Source organism: Gallus gallus, chromosome 21, assembly GCF_016699485.2.
Source record: "Gallus gallus isolate bGalGal1 chromosome 21, bGalGal1.mat.broiler.GRCg7b, whole genome shotgun sequence".
Taxonomy (NCBI): domain Eukaryota; kingdom Metazoa; phylum Chordata; class Aves; order Galliformes; family Phasianidae; genus Gallus; species Gallus gallus.
Window position 1 is genome coordinate 145,056 of NC_052552.1, and position 11,925 is coordinate 156,980.

General features: G+C 50.6%; 2 protein-coding genes across 20 annotated transcripts in view; one reads left to right on the forward strand and one right to left on the reverse strand.

Moving 5' to 3' along the window:
* ARHGEF10L (Rho guanine nucleotide exchange factor 10 like) overlaps positions 1–4,970 on the reverse strand; it is a 26,792-nt gene extending 21,822 nt beyond the window's left edge. For 12 of the 15 annotated variants that reach the window (XR_005841381.2, XR_005841380.2, XM_040651231.2 and 9 more), the window contains exons 1-2: positions 3,290–4,679; positions 2,522–2,598 (exon numbers count right to left, since the gene is read on the reverse strand). Coding sequence is in view for 13 of the 15 variants with exons in the window: in XM_040651231.2 (XP_040507165.2) it covers positions 2,522–2,598; positions 3,290–3,800 (588 nt within the window). In the remaining 2 variants the exon portion in view is untranslated. Of the gene's footprint in view, positions 1–575; positions 2,599–3,289; positions 4,680–4,823 lie in introns of those variants that run through there. The other 3 variants (XM_046903191.1, XM_046903190.1, XM_046903192.1) reach the window with 3 other exon arrangements.
* Positions 3,583–11,591, forward strand: RCC2 (regulator of chromosome condensation 2). 5 transcript variants are annotated; one of them, XM_046903208.1, is made up of 14 exons: positions 3,583–3,652; positions 4,011–4,069; positions 4,997–5,328; positions 6,821–6,914; positions 7,031–7,174; positions 7,253–7,384; positions 7,467–7,555; positions 7,964–8,078; positions 8,324–8,490; positions 8,744–8,924; positions 9,034–9,139; positions 9,234–9,306; positions 9,423–9,500; positions 10,002–11,591. In XM_046903208.1, the coding sequence occupies exons 3-14, from the start codon at positions 5,023–5,025 to the stop codon at positions 10,104–10,106; spliced, it is 1,590 nt and encodes a 529-aa protein (XP_046759164.1). In that variant the 5' UTR covers positions 3,583–3,652; positions 4,011–4,069; positions 4,997–5,022; the 3' UTR covers positions 10,107–11,591. The 5 variants fall into 5 exon arrangements, with proteins under 5 accessions (XP_046759164.1, XP_046759165.1, XP_040507188.1 ...); XM_046903209.1 differs by having other exon boundaries at positions 5,018–5,328; XM_040651254.2 differs by having other exon boundaries at positions 3,583–4,069; positions 5,018–5,328.
* The last annotated feature ends 334 nt before the right edge of the window (positions 11,592–11,925 follow it).

Below are 11,925 nucleotides of genomic sequence, written 5' to 3' on the forward strand. Positions count from 1 at the left end.
TGTGTAGAAGATAATCATTAACAGTAAATCATAAGTTTTTGAGCTTCTCCAAAGGTCATCCCAAAAACTTTACAGCAAGGACTGAAAGCCTTCCTGCTAGGCACCCAAAAAGAGCTCTGCAAAAGCTGCAATGAAGACAAAAGTTGGCAAAGTGGTCCACCAGTGCCAAAACTTTTGCAGGCTGTTTGCATGCCTTTGCACCTACCAAATGCATTGCACGCACCTACAATGCAATGCATGCATCTACAAAATGCATTGCACACATTAGCAGCAAGCAGTGGTCACAGTGAAATTATAAGGAATGTTTTGCACCCACAAAGCTCTGTGCAATGCTAAACGTATATCTAGACAGAACCATGGGTACTGATGCAATGAGTCAGCGTGGCCATGTGTGTGCACCTGAACACGTCCCAACCCTATACACACAGCAGTGGGGAAAAGAAGAAAGAGAAAAGAAAAACACACAAAGCAGCACCTAGAAAGGAAAAAGCAAAAGGTCAAGGGGAGTACAGAAGAGCAGAGCCACACTTAACAGCTGTAGCATGTTCCTGGCCTAACCATGGGGTTTTGCCTACCCAGTCCTTCCTGCCAAGAGGCATTCTGCAAAGATGCAATGGTGCTGGAGAACTTCAAGCAGCCAAGAAAGGGCTCACAGAAAACTAAGTGAGCAAGCTGATTCCTGGGATGGGCAGCATTTAAATGAGCTGTGCTCATCAGTGCTGACTGAGTACAGCTGGTGTGATTCTGTAGCACCCATCCCTTGCAAGGGCTGCAATTGGGAGCAGCTGTAAGAAATTGTCATGCACAACCAAACCATGCACAACAAAAACAATGTAGAGTGAAAACTCTGCACAGATAAAACTGTGCATAACCAAACCCATTCTCAACCAAAGTGTGCATAGTCAAACCCACGCACAACGAAAACCATGCATGGGAGATGGAGCTGGTGCAGGAATGCCTTCTGCTGGCACTCCCCTGTAGGATTCAGACACATCCTGAGGAGACTCCAAAGCTTCTTTGGCAATGGAGGCACTCAACCACCCCATGGCATCACCCCGTGCCTCCCTCGTGCTGCATCGGGTGTGCAAAGCAAACCTTGCACCTCAAAAGGCTGCCACCCCCCAGCCCATGCTCACTGCCCATTTCCTCACTGCAAACCCCACTGCCATGCAAAGTTCTACTTCTGCTGCGTGTGATGCAAACAACCCCGTGTCACTAGAAATGCAAATTATGTCTATGGTGGGTTTATTTTTTTGAGCAATGGGACTAAATGCATTCATTTCTCCAGCTCATCCTTGCTTGTTTTTCTTGCTTGGAAAACTCAGCATGCATCAAATACAACTTTGCAGATGCAGTGCAGCAGATGAGTGCACACAAAGTGCCCAGGTTCCCACGCTACACCCACCCCATTCCTGGGGCAGAGCAGGACACTGGGTGCTATGTGCAGGCGGGCTGTGCTGCAACCCCTCCACTTTGCAGTTGCTGAGGTTCTGGGGATGCCCCAAACATCATCTACTGGATGTCCAATGGCTGCAGAGGGATCTAGAGGGGGCTGCCAAAGCCCGTCTGAGGGCATGTGGGGTGAAGTCACTCCCCATCCAGCAGCCTTTGGGAAGAACAGGCTGGACCAGTTTGTCCTCATCCCAGAAAAAACCAGTTTAACCCTTGGCCTGACGCAACCAGAGTGGCCACCTTTGCCAAAAAGGGAACAACTCTTTGGAACTGAGGATTCCTCGATCCAATCCTACCGCAGGATCTGGCCAAGGTAGGGGTAAAAAGCCCTAAAGAAATGGGATTCACTTTGTGCCTTGGAATCCACCCCTCCACCCAACCCCTTTATAACTTCATTAGCACTTTGGGGAAAAAAAAAACACATTTTTAGAGTCAAGCAGCCAGTATTCTGTTAATCATGCCTTTAAGATTGCATCCTGGAACCCCCAGATGAACAGGGTCCCTGCATTCCTGCAAACAAATCTTTCCATTTCCAGCACTGACTTCTATCAGAGTTAGGACAAGGTGCCTCAAAATGCAGCATGACGTTGCCAGCATGGGATATTATGGGAAAATAGCTGCTGTGGGCTGTGAAGGTAAATGGGAGGAACTTGGCCTCAGTGCAACTGTGCGCTGAAACCCAACCCAGCAGCAGCAACAAGGAGATATTGCTGCTCTGCAAAAGCCTTTTGCAAAGCCCGGCATTGCGCAGGCATCTTGGTGCCAATCTGAAAGCATTTTCCTGCCTCTGTTTTGCTTTTGGTCTACAAATCGTGCTCCGAGATGTGGCACAGATGATTCAGTAAGCAACTTCATTTTTCCTTTTTGCACCACTGAAGAGTTACTCCTCTTCAAAATGCAGCTTCGCATGGGTTTGGCATTCTGCAGTGTTTTGCAGCAGTTGCAGGCGGTGGTGCACGACGCATTGCCCACCACCAGCCCCTGGAAGCAGGTCCCAGAATTGTCCATCCATTGCTGCTGTGTGAAAATGCAACTGCTGGGGAGGACTGGGGAGCATGCATGCACCCACCTCCTGCAAAATTGTTGCAAAGGGAATCTCTCCTTGGCAAAATCTCAGTAATAACGAGGAGGGGTGTATCTTCCTTCCTGTAAAACAAATAAGATGAATGAATGCATTTTCCTTGTTTCCAGGGGGAATGAGTGTATCTACTCTCTGTCTTCAAACTTTATTTGCAAGAAGGGGAATCAATGCATCTTCTCTCTCTTTGCAAGGAGAGTGAGTGCATCTCTGCCCATACTTCGCCAGGGAAAAATATAAATAAATAAATAAAAAGGAGGGCATCTTTGACCCTGCAAAAAATCTTTCATTGCAATAAGTAGAATGAGTGCACCTTCTCTCTCTTTGCAAAGGGAATGAGTGCATCTTTCCTCTCTCCAAACTTTATTTGTAAGAAGGGGAGTTAATGCATCTCTCCTCTACAAAAATATCTGATTTGCAAAAAAAAAAAGGGGGAGCACACCTTTACTCTGCAAAAAAAAAAAAAAAATAATAATAAAGGGGGGGGGGAGGGAGGAATGAGTGCATCCTTCATCTGCAATAAAGATTGCAAGGGATGTAATAAAACGTGGCAGCAAAACTTTCTGCACTAAGAAGAGCACGTGCATTCTTACACCTGCAAAAATAAAAACCAAGACTTTACGGGTGCAACATTTCAGCCAAACAATGCTTTGCCATCAGGCAGTCCATGCACCTTTCCTCAGCAAAAAAAAGTTTGCAAGAAGGGGAATGGAAACGTCCTCCGTGTACTGAGGGAACCCCTTGGCACACGATTCTCACCCTCCTGTAGTCTTCCTGTCCTAAAGATGGAGCTGTCTGTGCACCACCGGACTTTGCAGCCTCTTCCTCTCTGAAGCTTTTTTTTTTTTTTTTTTTTTTTTGCTCTTCTTTTTGCATTTTTTTTTCCTGCCCGTACATGTGTTTCTGTTTTGTATTGCAGCGTTTCTTCTGGCGGCTCATATTTACATTTTAAGTACATCTGGTGGGTGGGCTCTAAGGGGGAGGAAAAGGAGAGAAGGGGAGAAAAAAAAAAAAAGAATACACAACCTCCTTTTTTTTCTGCAACAGGAAACACCACCAAAAATATTGCAAAGGCCCCGGGGTCGGTGCTGTCTGTATGCTGCACCCTTCGCTCTAAACCAGGTTTGCAAATGGTGGGGGAGGGAGGGGGGAAGGCATGGAGTTGGGGGGCCAAAGGGAGTGGGGGGGAGAGGGGGGAAAGGGAAAAAATAAAATAGAGAGAAGGAAAGCGGATCCACGTGGTGCAGTGAGAGACAGACAGAGATCCCATTGTTCAAAATCAATTAAAGAGGAAAAAAAAAAAAAGCGGGGGCAGACGGAGGGGAAGGACGGGAAGGGGGGGGGGGGGACGGATACCCCAGGCTGCTCTTCCCGCAGCCCCCATTTGGACTATTTTTTGGCGCTTCCCCCCCCCACCAAAATCTCCCCCTTCCCACCCGACTCGGCCATACAAAAAAATCGCCCCCCGGAACCCCCCCAGCAAACAGCCACAGAGGGCTCGAAGGCGGCGGCGGCACAATCGGGGCCCCCCCTAAGCAGGTGTGCGGGTGTGGGGTGCGGGGTGAGAGGGCCCCCCCGGAGCGCTGCTTCCCTTTGGGGGAGGGGGGGAGGTGAGGGTCTCCGAGTCTTCTTTTTTTCACTGGGAGGCGGGGGGGGTTTATAATGTGATAGCCTGATAGCCTTCTGCCCGCAGCCCCCCCCCCCCAGTCGTCCTTTTGTAACCCTCGTTTCAACCCCAATCCCATTTGCACATCGTTCCTTTGCACCCCCGTCTTTATAATCCCTCTCAATTCTACCCTCCCTTTGCACATCATCTTTTGCACGCCTTCTTTACAAGTCCCCATTTGATGACCCCCCCTTTCCAAATCACCCCTTTGTACCCTTTTGCAACCCCCCTCAAAAAACACCCAGTAGCACTCTCTGTCCCTTTTACGCTATCTTTTGTAGCCCCCTCCCCCCCCATTCACCTTTTAGGAACCCCTTCCCACACCGCTTCCCAAAACCTTTTCATAGCCCCCCCAACCCCATTTTACCCCCCCCCCCTTTTTCCCAATCACCCCTTTTGTATCCCCTCCATTTTAGCACTCCAACCTCCACTTTTGCGACCCCCCTTTTGAAGTAACTCCGTGCAAATCTGTCCTTGCCACCCCCCACTCCCATGTCACCTTTTTGTACCCCCCCCCCTCATTTTACCACCTCCCTCTCCCAAAAAGACACCTTTATATCCCTCCCCTATTATCCACCCCCCTTTCTCCCCCTCCTCGTCCCATCCATGAGGTGAGTCCCCCCGCACCCTCCTACAGGCTGCAAACCCCCCACACGGTGGGGGCGCTCTCCCCTCAGTGCCCGCGCCGGGCCCGGGGGCGCTGTGATGGCGGTGGGGGGATGTCCCGCCCGGGCCGCGCAGCGCTGTGGCGGTGTGACGGGCAGGCTCCGCGCTGGGCCGGGCCTGACGGCTCTCCTCAGTGTCGGGGCCGCCCCTCGCAGGCGCCATGCCCCGGAGGAAGGCGGCGGGGCCGCCCTGGGAGCCCGGCCCGGGCAGGAGGAGGCCCGGGGCGGCGGGGGGGAGGCGGAGGCCTCGTAACGGCGGAGGAGGCGGCGGCAGCAGCGGCGGTAGCAGCGACGAGGAGGCGCCCCGGGAGCGGAGGCCGCGGGACGGCAGCCCAGGAGGAGGAGGGAGGAGGCCCGGCCGGCCCGCAGCGCCCGGCTCGGGTTCGGCTCTCGGCCCCGGGCCCGGCAGTGCGGCGCGGGGACAGGCGGTGGTCATCTGCGAGCCCGAGCACAGCAAGGAGCGCATCGTGAGCTGCGCTGCCCGTGTGCCCTTCTGCAGCCCCATTGCACCCCTTTAACGCATCTCTCTCAGTTAACCCTACCTTCTGCTCCTGCCACTGCATCCCCCTGCACCCCTGCTCTGCACCCCCAATGCACCCCCCTCTGAACCCTTGTCACCCCCCTGAATGCACTCCCCTTTCTACCTTCCCCTTTGTGTCCCTCTGATTCACCCCAGCTTTGCATCTCCGCACCCCCCAAGTGTACCCCCCATCACATCCCCTAATGCATGCATTGCAATCCCTTTAATCCACCCCAGCTTTGCACCCCCCTTTTGCACCCCTCTGATTTACCCCTACTTTGCATCTCTTCATAGCAACTCCTTTTGGCACCCCTGCTGAACCCCCCCCATGGACCACCTCATTTTACCCTCAGTGCTGCACTTCATGTACCCTCTCATTGCGCCCTTTGGACCTCATCCTTACACCCTGCCATGGCACCCCTAGTGCCCTCCACTGCAGCCCTTTAATGCACCCCCATTGCATAGCCATTCTATCCCTCCAACGCAACCCTACTGCACCCCACAATGCAATCCTATTGCACCGCCTTAGCCCCCCTTCATTGCATCCCATCATGAACCTCCCTTAATGCCCCCACAACTCACCCCTTCATTGCAACCCCAGGTGTGCCCCCCTTTTATTGCAGCCCTTTGTACTCCCAGCTTGCCCCCCTGAACCAAAACTTGCATCCTGTTTGCATCCCCAGTTGCCCCAAAGCACCCCTAAGGTGTCCTCCCATTGTGGAGTCTGTGAGTCCCCCTTTATTTCAGCACTACAAGGCCCCTCCTTTTGCCCTCATTCAAGGGGAAGCCCAGCCATAGCTTTTGGGTTGGTTTTTTCCACGTTGACCCATTTGGAGAATTTTTAACTTGGTGCAACAGTGAGAGGTGCCTGTGCACAACACAGAAGTGCGCGTGCACACGGTGCCTCACTTAGCACACCTGCAACGTGGCCCACCCCTTTGCATTACAAGCATTCAATTACCTTTTTTCCTCTTTTCTGCCTCATTTTGTTTTTGTTGTTGTTTTTGAACTGATTGAGCCTTTGCTTCCTGCCTTTTGCAGGCAGTTGGTGCTGCACATGCTTTCCTCTCCAAAACATCATCCTTTTGATGGGGAAAAGCCATAATTAACAATTAGACAGAAGTGGAGGTGGTGCACATCCATGCTCCATCCTGCTAAGATCATCCCCCCCAGTTTCAGACCCATTTGCAAGGAGGAGGAGCTGAAGAAATGGGAGTGTTTTGTATACATGTCCTTTTTGGGCTGCAGTGCTTGCATGCACTGTACATTGGAGGTTTTAATGCAAAATTGGAAAAAATCCCCCTTGTCCCCCTCAGTCTGGCTCAGAAATGCAATTTGGTCGCAAGCTTGGATGCAACCCTGTATCCACCCCGCATGCAAAAAATCTCCTCGTGGCTGACATTGCTGCAGACCTGACAAATCCTCCCTGCCTGTTGCAGAAACTTGAGGGCTCCAAGTGCAGAGGACAGCTCCTGATCTTTGGGGCCACCAACTGGGACCTGATTGGCCGCAAAGAAGTGCCTAAGCAGCAAGGTGAGCAAAATGCACTGCATTTGCATCGCCAATCATCATACAACACAACAACAACAAAACATTTCATGCTGTGCATCCTTTTTTGTTCTTGTGTGTTGTTTTTTTTTCCCCACCAGCCGCATATCGAAACCTGGGCCAGAATTTATGGGGGCCACACAGGTATGGGTGTCTCTCAGGTGTTCAGGTGCGGAGTGTGGTTTCGGGACCATGTGCGGCTCATAGCCTCCTCATCACTGCTGAGGGCAAGCTGTGGAGCTGGGGTGAGCAAAGCACCAAAACACCTCTCAAGAAAACATGCAAAACCCTGCGTGTGGCCCAAACCCTAATGATTCCCATAGGTCGCAATGAGAAGGGGCAGCTGGGCCATGGGGACACAAAGCGTGTGGAAGCCCCCAAGCTCATCGAGGTGCTGGGCAGCGAGGCCATCGTGCTGGCGGCGTGTGGCCGGAACCACACGCTGGCTCTCACAGGTACAGAGAAACCTCCACAAAATGCCTTAAAACTGCTCATTTTTGCCCTTGTTTCGTGACTTTCCCCTACTTTTGGTGGCAGAGACTGGCTCCGTATATGCTTTTGGGGAGAACAAAATGGGGCAGCTTGGTCTTGGGAACCAAACAGATGCTGTTCCAAGCCCTACGCAGGTAAATCCGCTCTGTGTTTTTTTTTGTTGTTGTTTGTTTTTTTCCTGGAGTGAAAAGCAGCGTATTTGTATTTTTTCACTGTAAAATGCACTTGCAGAGCCCACATCCCATTAGGATGTTGGGGTGTTCCCCTTCAGCATGTAAGGACATCCCTATTGAGGATGCTTTGAAATGGGGTGGACAAAACGCAGCATGAAAATGATATCATTAGGAAAAAACAAGTGTATACAAACTTCGTAGGATTGTGGGCTGTCCTCTGCCAAGTCTCTTGTTCCATTTTAGGATGAAAACCTATGCTTTAGGGAAGCTTGTGGCCGAGGGAAATGAGAGAGAATAGGGGTGAGCTCCAAGAGGTGCTCTTTCCCCCCAGGAATTCAGCTTTCTGCCTTTTTCTTATGTTTCTCGCAGATCATGTACAATGGGCAGCCCATCACCAAAATGGCCTGTGGGGCTGAGTTCAGCATGATCATGGACTGCAAAGGAAACCTCTACTCCTTTGGGTGCCCAGAGTACGGGCAGCTGGGTATGGCCATGTTTTGGGGTGGTTTTCTAAAGGTTTGGGCTATTATGGGGTTTTGGGGGTAGGAAACGTTCCCTGACTCAGTTTTCCCATCTCTGAAACGGGTTCAGAGCTGATGGAGTAGCTCCCAGGAGGGGGAAGGGGAAAAAAAAAAAAAGAAAAAAGAAAAAAACAGGATGCAAACCTGAAACAGAAGGGGTTTTGCAAGTAGAAAATGGATTTCTTGGTGGTGTGATGTCCTTGTGTAGGGCACAACTCAGATGGGAAGTTCATCGCCCGAGCACAGCGCATAGAGTACGACTGCGAGCTGGTGCCACGCCGCGTGGCCATCTTCATTGAGAAGACCAAAGATGGGCAGATCCTGCCTGTCCCCAATGTGGTGGTGCGGGATGTGGCATGCGGGGCCAACCACACGGTGAGCGGTCAGCAGTGTAGCCCTTCACTTGTTACTATTTATCATTGCATTGCTTTTTGCCAATTTGTTATTGCACCAAAAAAAAAGAAAAAAGTCCCTTTTGGCCAGCTTTCCCTGCTTCAATTTGCAGCATATACTTGCAGGACAGATCAGCAATATGCATTAAAGGATAAATTCTTGCAGTACAGTTGCTGTGTCGCCTGCACCAAAGCTGCACACAGCCCCACTCACTGTACATCCCTCTGTTTCACAGCTTGTCCTGGACTCCCAGAAGCGTGTTTTCTCCTGGGGCTTTGGTGGCTATGGGCGGCTCGGCCACGCAGAGCAGAAGGATGAGATGGTGCCACGCTTGGTCAAGCTTTTTGACTTTCCAGGCCGAGGAGCTGCACAGATCTACGCTGGCTACACCTGCTCCTTTGCTGTCAGTGAGACAGGTGGGTGGCCATCCTGCATCCCTAATTTCAGTTGATTCAAGCATATCCACTCAGCTATAAAATCCCACAGATAGGAGCAGCCCTAATATGTGCTCTGGGGGGCTTGCAGGTGGCTTGTTTTTCTGGGGTGCCACCAACACCTCCCGTGAGTCTACCATGTACCCAAAAGCAGTGCAGGACTTGTGTGGCTGGAAGATCCGCAGCCTGGCCTGTGGGTGAGTGATGGTCCCCCCAAAAATCTCCCTTTTTGGAGTGCAAGGGGGTTGCTGGTGCAGGGTGCTGGAGTCAGCACCTTGCATCGTGCTGCAGAAAGAGCAGCATCATCGTGGCGGCAGATGAGAGCACCATCAGCTGGGGCCCATCTCCCACCTTTGGAGAGCTGGTAAGAAGGATTTACAGCACTTGGAACTATCCAGCTGTACCCCTCACATCTTTTGGAGCAGGGGCACTGTTTGTCCACCCACTACAATTTTTTGGGTTTGTGCTTGTGTCTTCTAGGGCTATGGGGACCACAAGCCTAAGTCATCAACGGCTGCCCAAGAGGTGAAGACCTTGGATGGGATCTACACGGAGCAGGTAAGCAGGGACCCAAACACATTTGTGTCCCCAGCAGTGGCTGGGACCATTAACAGTTCATCCTGCCCATGGGTGCTCCCTATAGCTCATATATAGTCAACAAATATACAGAGTGGTGTAGGCAGATTAGTATCCACAGATCATAAAGCTACAAAGATTATCACATTGGAAAAGGATAATTGTAAACAAAGGGAAAATGCTCACCTGCATTGTAGGCTCTCTGGAAGAGCTTCAAGAGGAGCAATCTCCAGAAAGAGATCCTTCCTCAGTGGCAGTCAGCCCTTAAATGGGGTCTGGGAGAGGTGGAGCCAGGCTTCACCCCTTCTCATCACACAGCTGAATTGCCTTCACATGTGCTCCCGTGGCTGACTCAGTGCTTGCCTCAGGTGATCAATCAGTGGTTCAGGCCATGATTCAACAGTTCCCATACAGCCCACTATAAAGGAAAGGGGTCCAACACCAGCAGGAGTGCTGCTTTACCTCACCCTCCTCTCCCTGTAGGTGGCCATGGGCTATGCCCACTCACTGGTGATTGCCCGTGATGAGAGCGATGCTGAGAAGGAGAAGCTGCACAAGCTGCCAGAGTACAACCCCCGCACCATCTGAGGGCAGTCCACGGCTCTACTACCTGTTCTCCTACGATTTCCAAAGCGTTGGGTTCCCCCCTTCCACGGCCAAGACCTTTCCCCGTGGCTTTTCCATTTCCCATCCCTACCCTCGCAGGACCTTTTGGCACATCCAGGCTTTTTTAGTTGTTGGGTTTTGGGGATTTTTTTTATTTGTTCATTTTATTGCTGTTCCGCACAGAAAGGGGGGTGCTGGGTTCACCTGGGCAGGCATAGATTTTTAATTTTTTTTTATTATGTTTATTACCAAATTTCTCTGGTTGTAGGCTTGGAGCAAAACTCAACCAGTAAACCCCTCATTTTCACAACATCGCAATTTTGGGGGGAATTTTTTTTACAAATAACCTCTATTTTGGGTGCTATTATTTTAGGGATGTGTGTGTTTCCCACCCTCCTTCCTCAGCATCCCTTTTCCTCTGGATTTGGGACCAGATGTGTTATCTCGTACCCATAGGGACAAACCCTGTGCTCCCTACTCCATCCCAGCATCATTTTTTGAGCTGGATGCCTCCAAACCCGCGGATTCCCCAAACCCCCCACTGCCCAACCCAGGGCGATCTCAGGTATGAAGAGCGGGCCCTGAAGCATTGTGCAAGCTTTTTCCCTTTGTTTTTTTTTTTTCTTTCTTTTTTCTCATTAATTATTATTATTATTTTTATTATTATTATTATTTCAGCCTGGTATCTGCCAAAAGCCCTTCCTGGGGCGACGCTGTGCACTGTGCTGGAGAAATGAGGTGCCTTTACATGCAGAGCCCAGCTCTGCCTCCACACAACCCAAGGGTGATATTTTATTACCTTATTTTTTAGTTTTTAGGGTTCATTTTGAATTTTTTAATCCCTTTCCGCTCCCCCCATGCAGCTCTGTGGGGAGTTTTGCAGTACTTTATGGGAAAAAAAAAAAAAAAAAAAAAAAAAAAAGGGGGGGGGGTTCTTTACATGTGCTTTGGGGTTGGGGTTTATTTGGGGGTTTATTTTGGTGTGTTAGAGTCAAAACTTCCAGGACAGGAAGAGCAGTGGGGCAGAGATGTCAGATACTCCATTTTTTTGAGCAATATTCACATTTGCTGCAGGAGGTAGTCAGAGCGTGCAGCACCCCCAATGGGGCTTTTAGAACCTTATCCCCACTTTTTTCTACCTGCAGTATTTCAGGGTCATCCCCATCAGCTGCCAGCCCCAGATGGGCACAAACATATGCTGCAGCCCGAGAACAGGGGTGGAAAAACAGCGAAAAGCCATTTTCACCCCTAAAAAAGCAATTTGGGCTCCAGGTCCCGTTGTGTCCCATTGTATCCCAGCAAAAGAAGGAGTCTGGAAGCATGAAATAATAATAAACCACAATGCTCTCAGAGAGTGTTCTTTCTAGATGAGGCGACAGGTTCCTGGTTAGTGCTGTCATTGTCTTCATGTTTTTTTATATTTCTTGGAGTAAATGTTTAAATAAAGGACATTGTGTACGCCTCTCAGCTGCTGCATGCACACCCCACTCCCCAGTTACGGCTCAAAGCAGCAATGCAATCAGCAAAAGCTCCCCCAGCATTCATCACGAAGGCGTGAGGTTCCTCACCTTCATTCCTGCCCGTTTTCTTTCCTCACCAAAGTAGACAAATAAAGGAAACCCACCTTGCTCACCCCAGTGCAGTGCACTTGGCACCAACATCCCTAAAAGCAAACCCACAGCCATTAGGGGGCACCAACCTGCAGCCAACACAATCCTCCATCTGTCAATCTCTTCCCCTCTTGTTCCCTCTATGATTTTACAAGCAGGGTGCAAGTGCAGCAGTACATACATATGTGCCT

Bases quoted from the DNA above. Each gene is read 5' to 3' on its own strand.
- RCC2 (XM_040651254.2), top strand. From the start codon at position 5,023: ATGCCCCGGAGGAAGGCGGCGGGGCCGCCCTGGGAGCCCGGCCCGGGC. The intron at 7,175-7,252 runs GTGAGCAAAGCA...TGATTCCCATAG, and splicing joins GGGCAAGCTGTGGAGCTGGG to GTCGCAATGAGAAGGGGCAG. The intron at 8,079-8,323 runs GTATGGCCATGT...GTCCTTGTGTAG, and splicing joins CCCAGAGTACGGGCAGCTGG to GGCACAACTCAGATGGGAAG.